Consider the following 24,403-nt stretch of genomic DNA (forward strand, 5'->3'; position numbering starts at 1 on the left):
GTATTAGATAGGGGGAGGGAGATCAGCAGTGTATTGATAGGGAGAGGGGGGTCAGCAGTGTATTATATAGGGAGAGGGGGGTCAGCAGTGTATTAGATAGGGGAGTCAGCAGTGTATTAGATTATGGGGGGAGGGTGGTCAGCAGTGTATTAGATTGAGGAGAGGGGTCAGCAGTGTATTAGATAAGGAGGAGAGGGATCAGCAGTGTATTAGATAGTGGGGAGGGGGATCAGCAGTATATTGATAGGGGGAGGGAGGTCATCAGTGTATTAAATAGTGGGGTCAGCAGCGTATTAGACGCAGTGACTTATGGGGCTGGCATAGATTTTTTTCCAGGGCTGCTTTGTACCCAGTCCGGCCCTGGACACCACACATTCGCATAATCTAGGAGCCTAGTCGGCCCAGATGCTCAGTCTCCTTATAAATATTCCAGAGGGACAGTTCAAGATTGTGCCACCAGGCCAAGGAAAAACCCTGTGCAAATACTGCCTGCTCCCCCACTCCTGCAGTGCTGTGCCAACAGACAATTAACCTTTATGTCTTTAAATCCAAAGAAGAGCTAAAACCCACAAAACAAACAAGGTATTGTGACTTGGATAGTATAGTCAAAGTCAGTGCTATGGTGACTGTGCCCTGGAGTTCTCCTTGCCAACCGAGGCCGAGGCCAGTCGGTCCCTTACCCTTAAAAGAAACCTGTATTTATTATATTGTCAATATCTTAAATAACTTGAAAAGTTTGGAAGGCTTTTTGGTCTATGAGTCAGAGCGCTGCCACCAGTTTGCCAAGCGGAAGGATTGTGTACTGTGGTCTGCTACTTCCAGAGATCCACAAAATCTGTCTCTCTAACATTTCCACATACAATCACACATTGTTAATTAATAGTTGTCAATATTTGATTGGTAATGGATTATACTCCCCCTAGACTCCCACTATTGTGTATGCCTTTAAATGTTGTGTTCTGTTTAATAAATATTGGACATTTTCTGAATCAAACTCCTTTGTATGGTCTCTAATTGAGTGTCCCCAAGTACTTGAGGGCGTGGTACGGTTTGGATAGATGGCAATGGCAGGTAATTCAGGTGATCACCAAGGACAGGACAGATGTTCCAACATTCCATATTTATATATATATATATATATATATATATATATATATATATATTTGTCATTATTTATTTTATTAAGTCAAGAGAATGGCAGTAGAGAATCAAGAGAATCAAGAAATCAGAGTTAAAGCAGTTATAACATATTAGTTAACCAGTTGTTATTCAAAATAACATAAACTACCAAACTGAACAGCCTCTTTTTTAAATAAAAGTAATCAAGCTAGACCTACATTCGTGATAATGAGTGACATATCAGGAAGAAGAGTGATGCAGAAGATTAGCTTTTACTAGAGAGAACCATATCACATTTTAACAAGAAGTGTAAGCTAATAACAGTTATTTATGTATAAAATATTTACCAGGAAGGATACATTGAGATTTCTCTCGGTTTCAAGTATGTCCTGGGTCCACAAATCATTGCATTGTTACAATAGGATACAATATTAACAAAAAATACAATATACAAACAATATATATATATATATATACACACACACACATATATCATTTTAACACATAACAGGTAATAAATATATTAAACCATGACAGGTGCATTATGTGCTGAGGTATATTGCCATACAGGGGCGGGCTGGGCCCGGGGGCAGGGAGGCAATTGCCCCCCAGGCCGCCCGAAATTCTTTTAGGACCGGCGCGGCGGGCCGGCCCTTTAAATGCTGCAGCCGCCGAGCGCTCTGTAAAGAGCGCTCAGACGGCTGCAGCTGCTTTTCCCTCCCTCCCCTCCCCTGTAGCGTGGCCGAGCTGGTCTCCGGTCCGCGGTCTCGGCCTGAGTGATGGGAAGGTGCACACTGAGTGTGCACTTCCTGTCAGTCCGGCCGGTTACAAGAAACAGAAACTCCTGTTCTGCGCTGAGTTTCTGTTTCCTGTAACCGGACGGACTGACAGGAAGTGCACACTGAGTGTGCACCTTCCTATCACTCCGGCCGGGCACCGCGGACCGGAAAGCAGCTCGGCCACGCTACAGGGGAGGGGGTAAGAATAAGGGAGGGGGGGTAAGAAGCAGGGAGGGGGGGAAGGGGGTGAATAAGAAGAGGGGAGGGGGGGGAAATAAGAAGAGGGGAGGGGGGAATAAGAAGAGGGGAGGGGGGGAATAAGAAGAGGGGAGAGGGGGGAATAAGAAGAGGGGAGGGGAGGGAATAAGAAGTGGGGAGGTAGGGGGGAATAAGAAGAGTGGAGGGGGGAATAAGAAGAGGGAGGGGGGATAAGAAGAGGGAGGGGGGAATAAGAAGAGGGGAGGGGGGAATAAGAAGAGGGGAGGGGGGAGTAAGAGGGGAGGTGGGGGAGTAAGAGGGGAGGTGGGGGAATAAGAAGAGGGCGGAATAAGAAGAGGGGGAGAGTAAGAAGAGGGGGAGAGTGAGGGGGGAGTAAGAGGGGAGGGGGGAGTAAGAGGAGGGGAGGGGGGAGAGTAAGAGGAGGGGGAGAGTAAGAAGAAGAGGAGAGGGAGGGGGAGTAAGAAGAGGGGAGTGGGGAGTAAGAAGAAGGGGTGGGGAGTAAGAAGAGCGGAGGGGGAGAGTAAGAGGGGAGGGGGGAGTTAGAGGGGAGGTGGAGAGGGAGGTGGGGAGTAAGAAGAGGGGAGGGGGAGTAAGAAGAGGGGAGGGGGAGTAAGAGGGGAGGTGGGGGAATAAGAAGAGGGGAGGGGGCAATAAGAAGAGGGGGGAGTAAGAAGAGGGGAGGGGGAGAGTAAGTAAGAGGGGGAGAGTGAGGGGGAGTAAGAGGGGAGGGGGAAGTAAGAGGAGGGGAGGGGGGAGAGTAAGGGGAGGGGGAGAGTAAGAAGAGGGGGAGAGTGAGGGGAGAGTAAGAGGGGAGGGGGGAGTAAGAGGAGGGGAGGGGGAGAGTAAGAAGAGGGAGGGGGAGTAAGGAGAGGGAGGGGGGAGTAAGAAGAGGGGAGGGGGGAGTAAGAAGATGGGGTGGGGAGTAAGAAGAGGGGAGGGGGGAGTTAGAGGGGAGGGGGGTAAGAAGAGAGGGAGGGGGGAGTAAGAGGGGAGGGGGGGTAAGAAGAGATGGAGGGGGGAGTAAGAAGAAGAGAGGGAGGGGGAGTAAGAAGAGGGGGAGGGGGGAGTAAGAAGAGGGGGCAGTAAGAAGGAGGGGAGATAAGAAAAGGGGGGAAGAAGAGGGGGAGGGGGAATAAGAAGAGGGGGAGGGGGGAGTAAGAAGGAGGGGAGATAAGAAAAAGAAGGGGGTGAGTAAGAAGAGGGGGGAGTAAGAAGGAGGGGAGATAAGAAAAAGAGGGGGGTAAGAAGAAGAAGGGGAAGTAAGAAGAAGAGGGGGAGGGGGAGTAAGAATAAGAGGGGGAAGGGGAGTAAGAAGAGGGGGGAGTAAGAAGGAGGGGATATAAGAAAAAGAGGGGGGAGGGGGAGGGGGAGTAAGAAGAGGGAGAGGGGGAGTAAGAAGGAGGGGAGATAAGAAAAAGAAGGGGGTAAGAAGAAGAAGGGGGAGTAAGAAAAATAGGGGGGAGTAAGAAGAGTGGGGAGTAAGAAGAAGAAGAAGGGGGAGTAAGAAGGAGGGGAGATAAGAAGGAGGGGAGATAAGAAAAAGAGGGGGGGAGGGGGAGTAAGAAGAGGGAGAGGGGGAGTAAGAAGGAGGGTAGATAAGAAGAAGGGGGAGTAAGAAGAAGAGTGGGGAGTAAGAAGGAGAGGGGGAAGTAAGAAGAAGAAGGGGGAGTAAGAAGAAGGGGGAGTAAGAAGAAGAAGGGGGAGTAAGAAGAAGAAGGGGGTAAGAAGAAGGGGGGGTGTAAGAAGAAGAATAAGAGGGGGTAAGAAGAAGAAGGGGGAGTAAGAAGAAGTCGGAGGGTTAAGAAGCTCTAAGGGACAGAAGGGACAGCTCTATAGGACAGGGGGCAAGACAGGGAGCTCTTTCACACTATGCGCACACACACACACACACACACACACAATGCATCCCTATACATACACAGAAACACACAATGCATCCCTATACATACACAGAAACACAACATGCTTCCCTTACACACAGAGAAACACACAATGCATCCATTACACACACACACAATGCAACCCCCACACAAAGACAATGCATCATTTGCACACATACACAGAAACAGACAATGCAAACACACACACACACACTGCTTTTCTTACATACACACAGAAACACAATGCATCTCTTACACTCAATGCACACACATACAGACACACACCTTGCATCCCTTTTGCATACAAACACAGATTCACACAATGCATCCCTTACACACAACCAGAAACACATAATACATCCCTTATACACAAATACACACTGCTTCCACTACACACAAACACACTGCATCACCTGCACAAACTGGTATCCCTATAAACTACATACCATAAGCACACATATTAGATCCTCTACAATAACTCATAACACATACCCTACACACTCCACTCCCTGTGAACGAACTCATGGGTGGGTGGAACATATAAGTGGACTTATGAGTGGGCCTTATGGGCATACCCACCGTCAGGCCCTGGGGCCCAGACCTTGAGCTGTGTAAGAGGCCCCCAAAAAATGGAGCTGCTTCTAATTCTCCCAGAACATTGAATTTTGTGACCACAGTTGCAAACAGCCTCCAGAGATCCTGTTCTACACCAGACCAGTGGAGCCAAACTGCAGCTCATCATCATCCTCTTCTAATTGTAAGTAGGCAATCTAGTATATTATTAGTGACACTAATCTATAATTTACCTCACATTAAAGGGACACTATAGTGGTTGTGGTGTCTATAGCTGGTCCCTGCAGGCTTTTTAATGTAAACACACACTGTGTGCAGCACTGGTGATAGTTCATATGGCAGATCATATGGGTGGGGCATTGTGATGTCACATGGGGGGGCAGCAAATTTATATTTTGTCTAGGGCGGCAAAAATCCTTGCACCGGCTCTGATCCTGGGCAGGTGCACCAGTCTACTGGTGACCCACAGGAGGGGAGTTCACTGATTGCACTGCACTCTCCTCCTGCCCAGACCCCTCTTGACCGCAGTGCAAGTGCCCTCTGCCCTCTGCCCCTAATTTACAGTGGCTCACACTCACAACAAGCAGTGCCTGGAGCCCTTTGCAGAGACGGAAACAAAGAGGTTCTGCGGCAGCTGCCCGTCCTGCAAGCATTACATTAAACAGCTGTTCCCCATGCAGCCACAGGTGGCGTTGTGCTGGGAGACTGTGATTACTCTTCACTTCCTCCCAGCCTACAGAGCAGCGCATGGGGGAGAGAGAGGAGGAGGCATGATTTAATCTTACAAAAAATCCTCTAAGCAAACCTTTCATAAATTTGGGGGGGGATCAGCTCTGTTTCCACAGTTTATTGGTGTTTACTCTGATGTCTGTATTAATATTGAGGGATGTCTAAGTAGTAACGTCAGTGTGTGTCAGCAGGGCCAGCCGTTGGGGTGGGCAAGCTGTGCGGTCACGCAGGGTGCCATGACAACAGAGGCACCCGGCGGCCAACACAGCTCACAAGTTGGGTACACCAGCATATTTAGTTTAAACGATTCGCTGGTAGTCCACTGGTGCGCACCAGCAGTAGGTGCAGTCAGATCATATCCTCTCCCTCGTGGTTCCAGCGCTCAGTTAGTGAGTCAGAGCACAGGCTCAGAGATTCTCAGCCTCAGAGAAACTGCTATGTTTACATTGCAGGGTTAATCCGGCCTCTAGTGGTTGTCTCCCTGACAGCCACTAGAGGCGCTTCCGCGATTTACACGGAGTAAATCGCACTTATTTGACTCTAGTTTTAAGCCTGCAGCTGTAAACATAGTAGTTTCAGAGAAACTTCTATGTTTACATTGAGGTTTAATCCAGCCTCTAGTGGCTGTCTATCTGACAGCCACTAGAGGCCGCTTCCGCGATTCTCAGTGTGAAAATCACACTGAGATGACGCTGGACGTCCATAGGAAAGCATTGAGCAATGCTTTCCTAAGGGTGGTTTGAAAGCGTGCACGGCTCTGGCGGCGCATGCACATTCAGCTCCACTCCGGAGCTGACGTCTGCGGGGGAGGAGAGGTCACCAGCGCACAGGGAGGATTTTAACCCCTTCAGCGCCGAGGGAGAGGGGCACTCCAAGACTCTATAGTGCCAGGAAAACGGGTTTGTTTTCCTGTCACTATAGGATCCTTTTAATATGTAAGAGGAAAATGATGGTTGAGCAGACATATAGCCAAATCCCATGTTTTGTTTTGGTTCAGAACTTGTACAATTACGAGCAGTTTTTACAAACATATATTTTTGGATTTTTTAATATTAAACAGTAGATATTATTCTGCAGTTCCATTGCTATCAATGCATCCCTATAATATCCATATTCCATATGTCCATCCTAACTAGTCATATTCCTACACCCAGTGTAGCTCTGATACATGATTGCCACATGTTTCTATCCCCTCTATTGTCTGTCAGTCTGTCTTGCTCAGTCTGTCTCTCACACACACTGGTCTATCAGCCGCTGTAATCGGCTATGCTGTTGCCGTGGTAACCGCGCTCTGTGTTCGATTGCTTTGTCTGGTTTGTGCTCTGCGCGCGGCGCATCGCGACTGAACCATAAGGAAAGGAAGATGGCGGCCTCCGGGAATGGTCTGCTCGGCCGGGGCCTGGACATAAGCTTAGCTGCTTTACAGCAGCAGGACCCGTACATTAGGGGTATCGTCGATGTGGCAAGTCAGGTGGCTCTCTATACTTTCAGCCACAAGGCCAACGAGTGGGTGAGTGACCCAGAGGGGGGGTCAGAGGGCTGCATGGGCTGCCCAGCATTACATGGTGTCAGTGGGAAGGAGCCCCATGGCAGGCTGGGTGGCTCACAGATCCCACAGATGTTGGAGGACTACATCTCCCATACTGCTTTACCAGCCGTAAGGAAGAAGAAGGCAGCATGGGAGTTGTAGTTCTGTAACAGCTGGGGATCTACATGCTGTCCATTGTTACCTTATGGTGAGGATAATGTGAAATGCCTTACTTTATCGTATGGCTAAACCTCAATACTGCATCATTATTTACCTTTAACATTATTAAGACTAGCTGCCCACTTTGTTTACCCGGCCAACCACTATTGACAGCCACACACAGTGTTTAAATAAACTGCAAATGCCCACAGTTTGGAGCAACTGAAACAATCTTAAACGATTAAGGGGCATATAGACTGTAAAATCCAAACATTGTTCACGCAACGTCTGGATTTTGCAATACTGGATCCAAATCAGCGAGAATCGAATCTGCTTTTCATACTGTACAGATGTATGTGACTGTGTGAAATAATTTATAAAGTCAAACTGTCTGCGCTAGCAGCCAACGAGCAAATGGTTAAAAAAATCCAAAGACAAAACACCTAACATCGGCGGTGTATGGGTTAAACGGAAACTCCATACTAGAGATGTCAGCAGTAAAGCAAGTAGTTAATGTAGAATAACATTTATGATGGAATTTTTTATTTTTCTCTCAAATACGAAATGTGTATATCGCACAGTGAATAACAGTAAATAACTTTTTTTTAGAATTTGTGTTAATACATGGGCTGCTAAATGTAAGCTCTCTAGGTATTACTCATATATAACGCACAATTATAAAACCTCATATAAACTGTATTTCTGTGCCAGGAAGAAGCTATATGTTGGCTTCTTAAAATCTCTACATTTAATAGTTTGTAACTAGTCCTATTTTATTTCAGGAAAAGACAGATGTTGAAGGAACATTGTTTATTTATACCAGGTGAGTGATGCATATAGCATTTACATTTTTAAGTTGATGGTATACACTGTGTGCAACTGTGTTTGCCAAAATGTTTTAGGTCTCTGTACTGGTGTTTGTTAGGTAATAAGCACAATAATCGTCTCTGCAAAGATGATAATTTAAAAAAATTTTTTTTAGTGGTTTTTATTCCTAGATTCTCTGTTGCATGTGATCTGGTTGCTGTGCTTTTTATTGCAAGAATGCTGTATGCATGCATACACACATGTGCCACTCCTCACAGTGTGCAAATTCAAAAAGAATTTATAAACAAATTAAAATATTTAGCACAACTGAACAATGACCGTTCCTCTTTAGTAAAGTAGATTTTTATACAATTGTTGTACACTTGGAAGTCTGCATGTTGCGTTCAGTCTTTAAAGAGTTCCTGTAGACACTAACTATTTCAGTTCATTGAATTCGGTATAGTGCCTGGAGTTGTCTGGCACTGTCTCATCTTAACTGTCTTACTCTAAATAAGGGTCCCTGGCCACTCACAGCCCATCCCCCAGAATCTTTTTGAAATACTCATATTGACTGTTGGAATTTCACTTAAGTTCCAACACAGTCAAGAGCTATACTGAGGTAATGTAGGGACTACTTTGTCTCAGTACTACTCCTACGCCTAACCCTTCTATACACTGGGTAGAGCTACCGCTGTCTAGAAGTGTGAATCCCCCTAGTCGTCATTTGTGATGGCTGCAGGGAATTGGCTTTATGGAGGATCCTGTGTCCTCCATAGAACTCAACGTTGCAGTGAAGTCTCCTGGCTCTGAAGAGGACTTGCTGGGAGAAGATGGCGGCACCCGCGAGGGACAGGTTCAGGTAAATAAAACTTGCCATTACCTGCCCTTCCCAGCCACCGGACCTTTAGTGGCGATGTCGCCATCAGGGATCCTTGCAGATTATGCAAAGTCCCCAGACGGTGATAGTGCCGCTTAACGTTTCATTAAATGTATATAATAAACTTTTAGATAAACAAGTGAAAATGTTATGACAGTTGTCCTTTTAAAGTGAGTCTGTTGTCTACTCCCCATATAGATAACCAATAAAAGTTACTATTTCTTTTTTTGCATTGCTGACACATGCTTCATATTTTACAGAACCCTGGTGTTTTGGTTACTGTTGACCTTATACTCATATTTTAGGCTCCATATCTCATCATAATCCACTATACAAGTTTCTTATTGTGCACTTGATACATTTACTGAAAATGCGAATTTGAACCATTGGAAAAGTATCTTCCTGCAGAAGAATACTGTGTTATTCAGGCAGCAACTGAAAATGAACATATTATATAGAGCTATTAAATTTCAGGTTTATAGGCTCTGAATCTTGCACAACCCTCTCATTGTCAAGCTAATGTAAATGTTAGTAGCCAAAGTTTTGCATTGGGTTATTAGTAATTAATTCCTGTTTATTGATATGTTATTTTATGTGCTTAGGTCTGCATCACCCAAACATGGCTTTACAATTATGAATCGACTTAGTATGGAAAATCGGACTGAGCCCATCACTAAAGATCTTGACTTCCAGCTTCAAGACCCCTTCCTGTTATACAGGAATGCTAGATGTGAGTAGTTTTATGCAATTTCTCGGACTGTAAACATCTCTCTGACTATACATGATTTTTGATGGCTGTTTCTTGAAGATATGTTGAAGAATTTTTAAGTGAAAACAATTTTTTTTTGTTGATAATCTAAAAAAACATGGGGGTACTTTAAAGAGAGCAATGTTATCCTTTTCATTTAACATCAGCGTAATATGTGAAACCTATTATATTTGATACCATGAATACATTGCAGAAGTAGTTGAGGTCCCAGAAGTATATTGATGTCGCAGTCTGAGGTGTGGGTTTTTGGTGATGTCTTCAACCATTTAAAAACAGTTTTACAAAAAATGTGGGATAACACCATAACCACTGTGACCAGATATAGTGGCTACGGTGTTTAACACCCGTTTAAGATTCCAGGCAGTAACTGTATGCTTTAACATCAAACTGGTCACTTCCTGGATTATAGCAAGGATTTTCCTTGCTAGAGCGTCGCTGAACGTCCTCACGCTGTGTGAGGACCTCCAGCGTCGCTCATTTCCCCATAGGAAAGCATTTAAATTAGTTTTCAATGCTATGGGGAGTGCTAATGCACGCCGCGCATGCGCATTAGGTCTCCTCGGCCGGTGGGCGGGATCAGTCTCGCCCGCCGGCCGACGGAATCAGAGGGAGGAGCGCCGCGGAGGAGGAGACAGCGACGAGGGACATCGTTGCTGCCTCAGGTAAGTGACTGAAGGGGTTTTCACCCCTTCAGTAACTGGGGATTGGTGGGTGGGAGGGAGAGGGACCCTCCAGTGCCAGGAAAACGGATTGTTTTCCTGGCACTGGAGTTTCCCTTTAATGACTTTTCTCCTTGATGCTCATCTAGCCTTACTAGCACTTTTTAAAACTTTTTTTAGGCTTAAAACGCTCTATTGGGCGAAACTTCTGGCGCCTATCTCCCTCCTCTGACGTACGCATAGGCTTTGCACAGTCCAATAAAAAGCTTCTCCTATAGAAGCCTGTGATTGGACTGTTTCGCCGGTTTAGAATGCATGTGCACACTCTGAGCTGAGGGAGGAGGTGTTACTAGTTTTATAACAAAAATAAAAACAAAACGCAATATAAGAAATGAAGGGAGGCAGGAGGAAAGCGCAAGCATCCCCTTACAGGCAGGATGCCTGCAAGGGATGAGATTGTTACTTATGTTGCCAGTGTGCAGTGCTCGCTGACGACAGAAGTAAATTTGCACAGAATTATGCAAAATTGTCCTTGTTTTTCTTGACCACCTAGGTCACATGGACTGGCAGCACTTATGAGTCTTGAAACCAATTTATACAATTGCACAAACCTGCATTTATTTCACATTTGAATTATGCTACATCTTGTTAAACATTTGATATCTGCATGTGTACTTGGTCCATGCTCTTATGCTTGTTCACATAGGCTACATGGTCTAGTAGACTTTTTTTTTCTGACCAACAGTCGCGAATTACAAAATGTTCTCCTTCAGAAATACAGATCACTGCAAAAGTTGGCACACTTTTCCACTGCTAGGTCGTTCACCATGGTTGTTAAACTCAATCTTGTATTAAGATAGTCTGTAACAAATGCAAGCTGATCAGGAATAGCAGTTTGAGTAGTGTTGTGTTGGGCGGGAGCGACTCCGTGTGGAACAATCCTTAGAGACAAACACCCCCTGACAGAAACAGAACCTCCCAATATCAAGGAAACACCAGCTGCCTTGTGGATGAACTGCTATAATTACTGAGAGCCTGCTTTAAACATAGGGAACACACCACACCACCTGCCCCACGTTCCCCAAAGAAATCAACTTGAAAAGCAAAAATGCCTGTAGATAGATGGATGCCCAAATATTTATTCAGTGTAAGAAAGAAAACAAAATCACTGATTCTCTGGTTACTGAGTAGATTTACTGAGCATTATTTTGTTGACTGCATATAGCAAGTTTGGGAATGAAGTTTTTTTTTTTTTTAAATAACATGCTATTTTACTTTTGACTTCATTACTGATATTTTCATGTGATTGTTCATAAAGAACATTATCAGCAGAAGATAATAAGTACAATAGGTGATACAAGTTTCCCTGTCAAATTCAGTAAATATGGTATGGTGTCACTTTCTCTTTGTTAGACATTAAAGGGCACCTGTCATGCTCCAAACAAGTTGAGCTTTTTTTTAAAGCGCATGGAATTTCATATACCGGTATATTGTTAGCTGTTTTACTAGCAAATGAATCGAGTGGACGAAAAACCCATATAAAAATTGTTTCTCTAACCTGTCAATCAATACTTTGCCATAAACTCTATGTGAGGCATTAATTGATCAAGGAAAGCAGAAGAATGACAGGTGACCTTTCGGTGCTATCGCAGCAGGAGAATGCTTACTGAGGTAAGTGTTGGCAGGTTCCTTTTAAATGTTTGAGATTTTATCTCACACAACAAATATTGCTTTACTTGTGTAAACGTCAAGTATGACAAATGCCATAAGTGATCTGGCTTCTAATGTAGGTGTTGGGAGAGTGCCTGGATGTACATAATCGAGGCAGAAGAAAATGGCCCATAGGTAAATCTGTGACTACAATTTACAGGGGTATAGAAATATTAAACAAATCTAACAGAAAATAATTTACAACGTTTCAGAACCCTGCTTAGACCTGAGCAGAGCTATTCACTAAACTGCAATTTCCAAGTTAAATCGTTTTGTTTATGCAGTCCTAGGCCAACCTTCCTGCATGTGCCTTGCACAGCCTTCCTAAACACTTCCAGTAAAGACACATCTAATTTTTCAACTTCCTTTATTGCATAGTCTGTTTAATTTAGAATTTATTTCCTGCTCTGTTAATAACCTTCTAGACCCTGTGTGTGTTTAACGGTAAATGTACAGAGCTTAAGATAAAAACTCCTAAAGCAAGTTAACATCTGTTTGAAAACAAAACCATTTTTTTCATGCAGGCCGTGTCTGTCACCACTGGAGAAGGTGTGTCTAGGGATGAATAAAAGGAAACAAAGGTGATTTAACTCCTGATATAGATATTTATAATGGATAAATCATCCCAGAGATAACCAGAGGCTCCTAATTAGATATACGAGCACTCAGGAGAACCGATAATAAAACCACAGACTCACTTCGTTTGTAGTTCAAAATCATCTCAATCTTTAATTGGGAGAGCATTGCATATATAAAATGGCATTAGTCTACTGCGCATGTGTACGTGTAAACAAGGGACAATTACTTTCTACTCTTATCCTCTACGCTTACTTTAACGTCTTATCTAAACTATGCGAGGTTAACAAAAAGTAACATTTCATGAGAAAGAGAAGAAGCAGCTGCTGACCCAAACAATTAATTTTTTTTTTTTATCCCCTGCAGACGTTGAAGGGCCTAAATAAGGCAAAGGCTTTAACCCTTTATTTACCTTTATCTATGACACTCCTAAATGGCAGAAAATTGAGCAGTGAGGTTATATACAAAAACTGCTTCATTAACCAAAAGTAGTTTTGATGCTTATAGTATTCCTTTTAAGTTGACAATCTGAACTGTACATGGAAATAAATGTCTCCAAACATGGCTAGTTGAATACAGTGTTCTTTTCTGTTGGTGTTGTGCATTTACATGATGATACTCTAGTCTTGACAACTAAAAACATGCATTTTTTTTTTCAATATATATATTTCTGTATTTTTAGGCTTATTCTACGCAATAGATCTCAGAACATATGCTGCAGTATTGGCTATTTAAGTCCCTGAATATTGCATTTCTTACACGTCTGGCCCAAAGCCGCAAAGTTTATAATATAAACGCGTTTTTCATCCTTTTGTTCTGTTTTTGGTCCTCTCTATACAAACGAACTTATCCTGTATCCTAGCTTGCGGAAGAAAATGCTGTATGGGTTAACAGCGAGGCTGCTGAGCCTTCTCTACTAAAACTGCTGATTTCTAGAGAAATCTGCTCTTTTGTAAATCCCTTTGACAGCTTGCTTTGAGCATTCAAGCAAAAGTGAGTTTTTCCTCATAAAGAAGCATTGTTTATCGTTGTACATGTGCTTGGTGTCCCCAATCACCATGCCTCTTTATGCTTCTGATTGAGCATAAGTGATCAGTAATGTTGATTTGACAGTAGGCAATTGGAGCTTCAGAGCCAGAGGCTCTTTTGGCAGTGGCATAAATGTGAGTTTTTAATAGATTTTTAAGCATATTAATGTTGGAATGGATGAGAGAAGTCCTACATTAGAATGAATAATATTTTCTTTATACTTGTATAAATATAAAATAGAAATATATATATATATATATATATATATATATATATATTTTTATAGGAATGTTTTTCTTTAAAATGTACATACAGCTCCAGCACAATAGGCAATGCAAAGTTCAGACCTGTGTTCACAACCATAACGCCGTATATGGGTATCCGGACCGACTTGGCTTGGAAATGTTTAGGATTTTAAGGCATGCTTTCCACTGCTAAAAATTGTTTTCAAAAGGCACAGATGCTGCGTATTAACTTCTGCATTACTTTGCTTGTCTGACTACGAGCCCCCTCCTCCAACTAAACCAAATACCTGCACAAACAGTTGGTACATTCCATTATTTGCATGTAATTATCCCTTTCGGGGTAATTGCCTATAGCAGGTTGTGGGTGCCGCAGAGCAGAAACGCACATGCTCAAATGTAAAAAGATGTGTACACTTCCAAACTTGCTGCTAGTTTTATGTACTGACAAACACCCAGTGGCTCTAGATTACATGTTATCGTGTATAGAATATCCCTTTCACATGTGTAATTAGTGGTGTTTGGTAAATGTGCTTTACTTACAGCAATAATTGTGGCATGTCAAGAGCACAATTTTTTGTCGAAAGAAGCTGGAAGACTACAAGTTTTCATTCTTTGTTTTAGAAAATATTTTCAGGCCTGAAAAATCCACGTCATTCGTTAGAAAACCAGAGGTTTATTCACTAAAATGGGAATTGTGCAGAATTGACAAATGGAGTGCAGATTTTAGGCCAAAATAATTTAGGGTTAATATTTATTTTTTAAATTTGCAATTCACTAAGTATAATCATTGATTTAGTGAATACAACTCCTAGGCTTTTATGGTACAATATAGCAAATAACAACATACACAGCCCCCAAGATTTACCTTGTTGCCCTACCCCTTAATTACACAACTTCTGGAATAAAAGGGAATCATGACGGAATATATCCGTCGTCTGTCCTTAAGGGGTTAATACAGAATATTAGCTACCATATTTACCCCAATGGCATGATTGTGTTTGTTATAGAGATTTGCATAATTTATATTTCAACTAATATCCCCTAACAATTGTTTTCTATCTTTTAATTGTAACAGAGATACTATTAAATACTAGGTTAAAGGTTACAAACATCTAAGCTCCAAAAATGCATTTGATCGTACTTCATGCAAGGAATTATCCAGATTTTATTTATTATGACGGGTACAGAAAATGTGAAAAACTGTTGGAACATAGCCCATCTATCAGGGAGTGTCTGGGGGTACCTGCTCAGTTGCAACTACTGTTTCCACTGGTTTCTAATGGATGGCAATAGCAGTCCATGCAAGTTAATGCCCAACTTCTGTTACAAAAGCTTTTATTATAATTATTATTTATTTTTTAATTAAATCCTTGAACATGCACTTGCTTTTCCTTATAGGTTTTCACTGTGGGAGTATAGGAATTGCTAAGGGATCCAAGGATATCAGTGGTATAGTTATAAATGCTGAAAATGATACACATGTAACCAAAAGGATGGCAAATCTTTTATACAGAGTCCCTTATAATGGCTTGGCTAAACCCTGGAGCACTTTAGTGTCTACAGCATGCTGCCCATATGTGGTTTTAATTGTTTATTGTATTTTGTAGAATGTGAGGACATTTAAAGGACCACTCTAGGCACCCAGACCACTTCAGCTTAATGAAGTGGTCTGGGTGCCTGGTCCAGCTAGCTTTTACCCTTTTTTTTTTTTTTTATAAACATAGCCGTTTCAGAGAAACGGCTATGTTTATACTGAGGGTTAAGCCAGCCTCCAGAGCCTCTAGTGGCTGTCTCATTGACAGCCGCTAGAGGCGCTTGCGTGATTCTCACTGTGAAAATCACAGTGAGAGCACGCAAGCGTGCATAGGAAAGCATTATGAATGCTTTCCTATGCGACCGGCTGAATGCGAGCGCGGCTCCTGCCGCGCATGCGCATTCAGCCGATGACGTCGCAAGGAAGAAGGAGAGGAGGAGGAAAGCTCCCCACCCGGCGCTGGAGAAAGAGGTAAGTTTAACCCCTTCCTCCCCCCAGAGCCCGGCGGGAGTGGGTCCCTGAGGGTGGGGGCACCCTCAGGGCACTCTAGTGCCAGGAAAACGAGTATGTTTGTTTTCCTGGCACTAGAGTGGTCCTTTAAGGTTAACTGGTAGTTGTCAGCACCAACATACAAAATTAAGCCTGTTGCTCAAACTCCCACTAACTCCTTGCAGCAATGACTATAGTACACATCACCAAAAAAGTGTCAAGTTGTCTGGAACAAAACGGAAAACCAATCTTAGCTGCCGATGCTGATGATACAGATGGTTCCACAAGACTTTAAAAAAAAAAAAAAAAGTAGAAATTAGGTAAACCCCAGCACTCGGCAAATCGTGGTATAATGGTGCTTTTATTCTGTCATCACAAAAGGGAGACGTTTCGACACACAATGTTTCGATGGCTTGGGAAAGACACCTAGTGTGTTGAAACGTTGCCTTTTTGTTTTAACGGAATAAAAATATAATTATACCCCAATTTGCAGAGTGCTGGAGTTTGCTTCTTTTATACTATAGTACAATTAACCAAAAATATACTGTATTTGTGTTACATAGCCATGTAACCGTGCTGCCGCCCACCCCTTGTGTTCCCTATTAAAGGTTAAGAAGTATGTAGGGGTTTAGAAAAATAACTCTCCCTGTCTCAGAGATTTTTGCCTTCTAGCTGAAGTGAATTGTTGGTGTAGGACTCACCTAAGAGGTTTTGCCTTGACGTGGCAGTTGAGCTTAAACTTTAATGGCCATTGGAGTGATACTAAAAAAAAAGCCTCCAGTTATTTATACGTGCACAGGGATTTAGGATAGTGTGTAAGTAAATCTTTGTATTTTTTTCTCCCCAGTTGGTTTTTATTGTTAATTGTGAGCAACCAACGTTACTATAGAGGAAATACCTATCCTTTTATCAGCTTAGTCCTATTTACATCTCTACAGTAGTCATAGAAGGAGAGCAGTTCCAGAAGTGGAACACTCAATAAGCACAGGCATTCCATTGGTTTTCATAGTGAGTGTTCTGCGTTTAGATCTTTCCCCAGAGTGGCTTATTATATATAATGGTATGTTCCGTTTCAGTTGCCACCCTCTGCTGGGTCTACCCACCTTACAAAATGCCAATATTATTCATTAATCACTTTGTATTCTCTCACATAAAACAAAAACAAACAAACTAACTTTTCAGCTAACTTTTAAGTTTTTGACTTTTTAATTTTGAGCTTTCACTAACTATCATGCAAACCTTACATTATTTCAGTAGATCTTCAGAATTCAACTAACTCAGAGGAGTACAGAAGGGGGTACCCAGGCACATTGTCACTTAGTCAGTTTGAACACTTCACATCAATTTATGTCTGAATAGTAAATGTATCTCTTCTCATTATTAATGCAACCAGATATACAACTGCCTTGTTACATATTTACCGCTACATTGTTTGATTGCTTTTGCTTGCATTAAAGATACAGTGACATAAAATCCTATTACAAAATACGAAGCACTTACCACCTGGTGGGATATGCACATAGCCAAGTTCTGTCTCCAGTATCATGTTGCCCTTGTAGTTCAGGCTGGGTCTTTGAGACATGTTCTTGGGCATTGGCCGGTAGGTTCCAGTCGCATTCCGAATAATGTTGTGGAACATCTTTCTGGTTGAAGTTGAAAGTAGCAGAGCTTAGCAAGGGAAGAAAGCGAAACCCAGTTATATTGCCTTATGAAGCGAAATGGAGGTACACAAATGAGCAAACTACTAGATCAACCCCATGTTAAGCTTTGAGTTTTCTAACGAGCGGTTTCTAACTTTTCCTTTTACCTCATCCAACCCCCCCTTCCTAGTTGCTAATATTCTGAGTATTTGGAGCTGCTTCCTCCTGTCCAGTGTAGTTTTACAGATTGTGACCTGTAGGGAGATTGACGTAGCCTGCCTGTCATCTGCCCACTTCACTTAATCAGGAGGCAGTCTGCTTTGTGTAACTTGCCACCATTTGCCCTGACACAACCTCTCACGCTGAAGAGGGAGAAAGAGATACATCTTTCCGACAACGCAAGAACTACGACCAAACAGAAATGGAATTCAGTTTAAAATATGCAAATATGGGCACCCTTCAAGCTATTTGGCCAAAGATGTATGTTTATTCTTATCAGTAAAGGGTCAATAGAATAGACTTGGATACAATGCCTAGGATATTTTCTGCACACTCACTAAACTTTGAACCTAGTAGGGTGCCTTGTGCTTTAGAATTTCTTGGTGACAGAAGTGTGGGGTGGGGGGGGTTACATTAAGGCGTGTGATTTTGAAGTGTGTTTGCTGTTGTATTTATTTATTTATTTATTGGGTTTACTGATTATCATCTTGAGTGAACACCAAACAAAACAAAATATATGTGTGTGTGTTAAACTAAGCTGCTGTTCTGCAGTGCTCCATCCAAGGCAAATACTAAGCAAAGGGTATCGGCTGCATTTCCCAATGACCCAACGTAAGTGTAAGACTTGGCTTGGTTGCTCTGCTATAGAGATCCAGCGGTGTTTAACTCTTGATAAGTACATTAGCCAACACTCTGGATTTGGAACTGCTAAAAAAACTGTCCCTTCAAAGGCATATTTTGATAGCTAAACCGTAGCTCCCCTCCCCCTTCTGTTTTTATTTAAAGGAACTTTATAGTGTAAGGAATACAAATGTGTTCCTGACACTATAGGTCTAAATAGCTGTTTATACCCCTCTCCTTCCCCCTCTTATGTCATGTTAAAAAGGTGATTTTATTAACTTTTTTCCAGAGCCGCATATGTCGGGTTGTGGCTAACCCCAACCACGCCCTGTTTGCTGAGATCATTAGTCTTGCTAATCACAGCCAATAAAATGCTTTACCGTAGGAATGCTTTGGGAGGCTATTTCGGATGTGTGGCAATATGACACTCTTTGCTTATCCACATCTTCTCATAGAGATGCACTAATTTAATGCATTGATATGTGGAAAGTTCATCGCTTCCATGCAGCACTAACCCTGGAAGCACCTTTAGTGACTGTCTGAGTACCACTTGAGGTGTCTCTATGTATTAATGTAGGCACTGCCTTTTCTCTGAAAAGGCTGTGTTTACATTAAAGTGCCTGCAGATATACACTAGACTCCCCCGAACAACTACATTATATAATGTTTCAGTGTATTCAGTGTGATGGGGAACTCACCATTAAGTGCATCAGTGTCTAGATGGGGTACAATTTGTGCACTGGCTCCTTCTGTTTTGTTGCTCGTCTTGGAGTGGAGCCACTTTGGATTGGTGGCACTTGGATTTCCCTTATGCTGATGCATGCCTTCTCGTTTCTGTATATTACCCCAGCCTACTGTCAAACCATTTTCTCGTTGCAGAGAGTGCAGGCTGTGGGGTACAATTATCTGTATTATATACAGGGCTCTCATGTTTCCTATTCATTTTTGAAAGTTACCAGAAATAGTACATATAATAACTGTTTTGTTGGTTTTCCTTTCCAAGCAAAAAACATTGTTAGCCAAACTCAAGCCGAAACCCTTATTTGAGGCTGGCTACTGATACATAAATGACGCTGCACAACTGGCAGCAAAGGGGTTGAACTCATAGCAAAAACACGGCACATACAGACATAAGGCACCATGGCCATAGCAGAGAAAATTCTCAATGCATTTGCATTTTATTTAATATAAGCCAAATGCTAATCGAGTGCGGGAAGTGAGCTAAATTTGGCATTTAGTGAATCAACCACTCACTGAACTATTGAAGATGCCTATTTCCAGTGTACACAAATGCATACCTCCCACTTCACAGGAGGCAGACAAGCGATGAAATTTGCACAAAGGGGCAGAACTGCCCATAAAGAGACTGGGTCCGCCCCTAGAATTAATATCTAAGCATGAAGTGAACGCATTCAAATAGGCCCGGCCCACTAAGAGTACACCATGCAAGGAGCATGGTTTCAGTGCTATCCGCATGGTCTTAATTGCAAGGCTTAGTGCTAGCGTATCTAATTATGTGCTTGAGCTATGTATGTTGGGGACAGTTCTCTTGTGTCCCCAAAAGTGGGACATCAGGGACTCTATATAGACTGTAAGCTCGTGTGGAGGATCCTCTTCGACCTATCGTTCCTGTAAGTTTTATTGTAATTGTCCTATTTATAGTTAAATCCCCCCCTCTCATAATATTGTAAAGTGCTACGGAATCTGTTGGCGCTATATAAATGGCAATAATAATAACAAAGTTGGGAGGGCGGGAAATGACCCAAAAATCGGACTGTCCTAAAGGGTATCCCTGAGCCTCATACTCCTCTTCATCAAATGTGCAGATGTAATGATCGTGGAAGCAGCAACTAAAGAGGAAAGAGAGTCTTCTTAGAAAGGTAACGTTAAAATTATAAAATAGGGAGAATAAAAGGGCAGTAAAAAAAGCTTACATACACCCTTTTAATAGTTATATTTTATATTGAACACTGCATTGACTTGGTTTCTTTTAGAAAGAATAACAAAAAATCTGTTTTGTTGCCAAAGTATCTGTCTGGACCCATAATCTACAAACAGTTGTCAACCCCTAATTTACTAATTGTATTTAGCTGACAGTCTGATTTTAGGGTATTCCTCCTGCCATTCTGCATCTGCCTCTGATATATATTACTTAATGATAAGTCTTTAATGTGTGTCTCTAACCTGCTCTGACTGCTTCCATGGTACAGTTCATTAAACAACACTTCTCTGCCATATGCTGTTCCTTTCTGCAATTAGTAGCTTTTTAATTTGGTGCATCCCAGTTACTATGTAATGAAATTAAATCCAGGATGTCTAAAGCAGTGGACAGAATGAGCAAACACTGGCCACATCATCGCACACTAGACATGCCCATTATTGCCACCACCTACGTTTAGATTTCGCACTCTGTATCCAAGTGCAAATGGAATCTGTGTCCCTGCTGAATGTGCAAACCACTGATTGTCCAGAGTTACTAGTCTGAGTGTAAGAGAAATGGAACAGCCAAATATTTATATAACTTGGCACCAGGTCGGGGATGTTGATCCAATGGAAAGAACAGATCATATAATAAAAACAGGTTTTGCAAGTTGTTCTGTTGATAATATTTGATAAGTGACCATTGTGTTTAAAGGGAAAGTTGTTCATAATCCCCTCCCCTTAAAGATGTATACGTTACTTTATTCTTTTTCACACTTTTGAAAAATATATTGTTAACTTTCTCCTATTAAATGGGCCTTGGGTGCTTGGGAAGTTATTTTTCTATGCCTCAAACTACTCACAAAATAAGACTGGTATACTGCACTCACAGAGCACTACTGCAGTGGTTGTGGTGCTTAGCGTGTCACTAAATTTAGGAATAGATGATCACATGTGTAATGTAGTATATATGCAATATGATTTGTTTATGAAAATGAAAGCCAGCACTTACTTGTTTTATGATCTAGAAAGGAATAAAATAGTTGTTTAGATTTGGCAATACCGTATATTCTGTGGCGCTGCACAGTGGGTTTAGATAACAATCTAAGAAGGCAAGGCTTGCCAAATTTGCTTTGAATCTAGGAGCCAGCAAAACAAGTTAGGAGCCAGGTTTTTCAACGTCAAAAATACAATTCTTAAAGGGACACTATAGTCACCAGAACCACTACAGCTTAATGTAGTTGTTCGCGTGTCTATAACCTGTCCATCTACACTTTTCTCTGTAAACCCTGCCTGTATTTACATTGTTGTCTAGTAACACTTCTAGTGAAAGTCACTCAGACGGCCTCTAGAGTGCGTCCTGCGTCAGTGCTGCACAGTACGCAGCACCTACGTTTAGCGTCTCCACGCTCTGCTGAATGTTCCCCATAGAGATGCATTCATTCAATTCATCTCTGAGGAGATGCTGATTGGCGCTGCATGGTATTTTGCCAAACATGCGCAATAGCCTCCCAATGCTTTCCTATGGATTGGCTGAGATCATCAAGATTGATGATCGTAGTCATGGAGACAGGGCCAGCTGTAGCAAGACCAGCACAGCGTGGGGGGAGGGAGGGAGGGAGGGAAGGTGAGTAAAAACCCCTTACACGTGTGATTGAAGGGGGACCAGACAAACTCACCCACTGACACACACACACACACACACACACTGACTCACCCACTGACACACTCACTGAAACGCACACTCACATTCACTGTCACTGCAATAACGACACACATTAAGGTGACTACCCAGCCTCCCTACCTGGAGTGGTTCGGCTTTCTCTCGGGTCCAGTGGGGCTTGGTATCTCCCAGCTCTGCTCCATAGAGCGCTGTTTAGTGATGCCTGGGCCGGAATGATGTCATATTCCTGCTCCCAGAATCACTGGAGGACGTGCGAGGGAGGGATGTTGCAGCTCCCTCGCGCGCCTGCCCGTCTGTCTCAATCCTCCAGGAGCCTCCCGTCGGTCCGCACACCACACTCTCTCTACCAGATGGCTGACTGGCCGGCCGACCACATGCCCACGCTCTTCATGAGCCGGCCAGCCGTCTCCACTTATAGGTGGCTGACCCCCTCGGGCTGAATGGGCCAACAATTCCCAGGTGCAAGGACTAAAATCCCTGGGATTTTTAAAAAAAAGCCAAACACAAGACACTACGTCTTTTTGAATATATATTGTTACTTAGGCCATGTCCTTGTAGGTATATATTTTGTCAAGGTCTTTACCTTGCATGTAAATAATGTTCTAACTGTTAACAGAATTACAACTAACTCGTACTTTGTACAGTGTGGCAATGCATGTAACGAGCTGCAGCTTTTGGGTTGCCGTCATTGTTCTGAAGACCTTTAAGAGCAAATTGAAGTAACTGAATGAGACCTTGGTAGTCGTCTAATTGGGAGATAGTAGAGCCTTGTTTTTAGCAAAATGTCAACCTTTTGATTTCTCATAAATGGCAATGTTTCATCTATACACCAAAGGAATACATTAAGATTAAGTGGTTTTGGTGCTTAGAGTGTCCAGTTAACCTCAGAGTAGAAGCAACAGGATGTTCTCTTTATTTTCAGTCGTGTGTCATTATAAGTTAGGGTTGGCTACTCCAGATGCATTCTTTTTGTCATGCACTTAGAAAAAATGTGCAAAAACAGTCAGTCCAAAATAATAAAGTACTGTTGGTATTCGGTGTCGCTGCCTTTTCAATACTACCCTATACTTCACATGTATTGATATTAGCAGTGCCCAGAACAGAAAGTGGTCAGCCAATTGGAGTGCTCCAATTTATTTTTTTAATTGAATTAATTGAATTGTCTGTAGTTTGTTGCATATATCCTTGCACAGCAGGGTGTTCTCTTTAGAATGAGAGCACAGACAGTAGCTGGATTTAAACTATAAGAAGGCACATGTCTGTATCTGTTGTCTCTGTTAATGTGCCTGAGCTTTCACATCCTGTGCAGTGATTCTGTAACCGCCAAGGAGGAAGTATTTTAGAATCGTGAAGTGGAGGAGGCAGGATTAAGATGTCATATGCAATAATATCATTCATTATTTGGGTCATAAGCCATGCGTTCCAAAAAACTATGTTGGTGCCCAAAGGTTTAAGTTTAAACAATAATGCTGTCTCTATAGCTAAACATGATCTATTTAATCTATATACCGTATAATATATGCTTGTTTCACTTTAGTTTTATTTGGTTTTGATGATCTAAAAATGACTTGCTTTTCTGACCACTTTAAAAAAAAATAAAAAAATAAAAAATTTACCTCCTTAACCCCTTAAGGACACATGACATGTCTGACATGTCATTATTCCCTTTTATTCCAGAAGTTTGGTCCTTAAGGGGTTAAAAGGACACTATAGTAACCAGTACAACTACAGTTTATTGCAGTTGTTTCGGTGAGAATAGGCAATCCCTTTAGGCTATTTTTGCAGTAAACAGAGAAAAGGCAGTGTTTACATCACAGTCTAGGGACCTCTCCAGTGGCCACACCTCAAATGGCTACTAGAAGTGCTTCCTGGAGACACTGAACTGCTAATTGGCCAGGGTAGTGTTTGGCTCTGCCCACCGACCCACCTCCCTTGCTTAGATCATCAGAATTGACGATCTCCTATTGATTGGCTGAAATAATCACTTCTGATGATGTCAGCCGAGGAGACAGATCAGGGGCAGAGCCAACACCAGCAGACTGGAATAAAGGTAAAACCTTACTATATTTAAGGGGGGGGGGATAGATAGTGATTTTAAAGGGAAACTCCAGTGCCAGGAAAACAATCCGTTTTCCTGGCACTGGAGGGTCCCTCTCCCTCCCACCCCCCAATCCCCAGTTGCTGAAGGGGTGAAAACCCCTTCAGTGACTTACCAGGGGCAGCGACAGGTCCCACGTCGCTGCTTCCTCCCCCCCCGCCGCTCCTCCTTCTGGTTACGTCGGCCGGTGGGCGAGACTGATCTCGCCCGCCGGCCGAGGAGACCTAATGCGCATGCGCGGCAATGCCGCGCATGCGCATTAGCGCACCCCATAGGAAAGCATTGAAAATTAATTTCAATGCTTCCCTATGGGGAATAGAGCGACGCTGGAGGTCCTCACACAGCGTGAGGACGTCCAGCGACGCTCTAGCACAGAAAACCTGTGCTATGAAGCAGGAAGTGTCCTCTAGTGGCTGTCTAATAGACAGCCACTAGGGGAGGACTTAACCCTGCAAGGTAAATATTGCAGTTTTAAAAAAACTGCAATAATTACACTTGCAGGGTTAAGGGTAGTGGGAGTTGGCACCCAGACCACTCCAA

General features: G+C 42.7%; 2 protein-coding genes across 9 annotated transcripts in view; one reads left to right on the forward strand and one right to left on the reverse strand.

The window, feature by feature from the left end:
• The window catches only part of CACNA1C (calcium voltage-gated channel subunit alpha1 C), a 590,913-nt gene extending 573,374 nt beyond the window's left edge, over nucleotides 1-17,539 (reverse strand). For 6 of the 7 annotated variants that reach the window (XM_063447667.1, XM_063447665.1, XM_063447666.1 and 3 more), the window contains exon 1: nucleotides 17,182-17,476. In XM_063447667.1, coding sequence (XP_063303737.1) covers nucleotides 17,182-17,320 — 139 coding nt within the window. In that variant the 5' untranslated portion in view covers nucleotides 17,321-17,476. The other variant, XM_063447661.1, reaches the window with a different exon arrangement.
• The window catches only part of DCP1B (decapping mRNA 1B), a 34,804-nt gene continuing 17,059 nt past the window's right edge, over nucleotides 6,659-24,403 (forward strand). For both annotated transcript variants that reach the window (XM_063447673.1, XM_063447674.1), the window contains exons 1-3: nucleotides 6,659-6,809; nucleotides 7,769-7,809; nucleotides 9,273-9,400. In XM_063447673.1, coding sequence (XP_063303743.1) covers nucleotides 6,663-6,809; nucleotides 7,769-7,809; nucleotides 9,273-9,400 — 316 coding nt within the window. In that variant the 5' untranslated portion in view covers nucleotides 6,659-6,662. The remainder of the gene's footprint in view (nucleotides 6,810-7,768; nucleotides 7,810-9,272; nucleotides 9,401-24,403) is intronic.

The sequence above is a fragment of the Pelobates fuscus genome, chromosome 3 (genome assembly GCF_036172605.1).
Source record: "Pelobates fuscus isolate aPelFus1 chromosome 3, aPelFus1.pri, whole genome shotgun sequence".
Taxonomy (NCBI): Eukaryota; Metazoa; Chordata; class Amphibia; order Anura; family Pelobatidae; genus Pelobates; species Pelobates fuscus.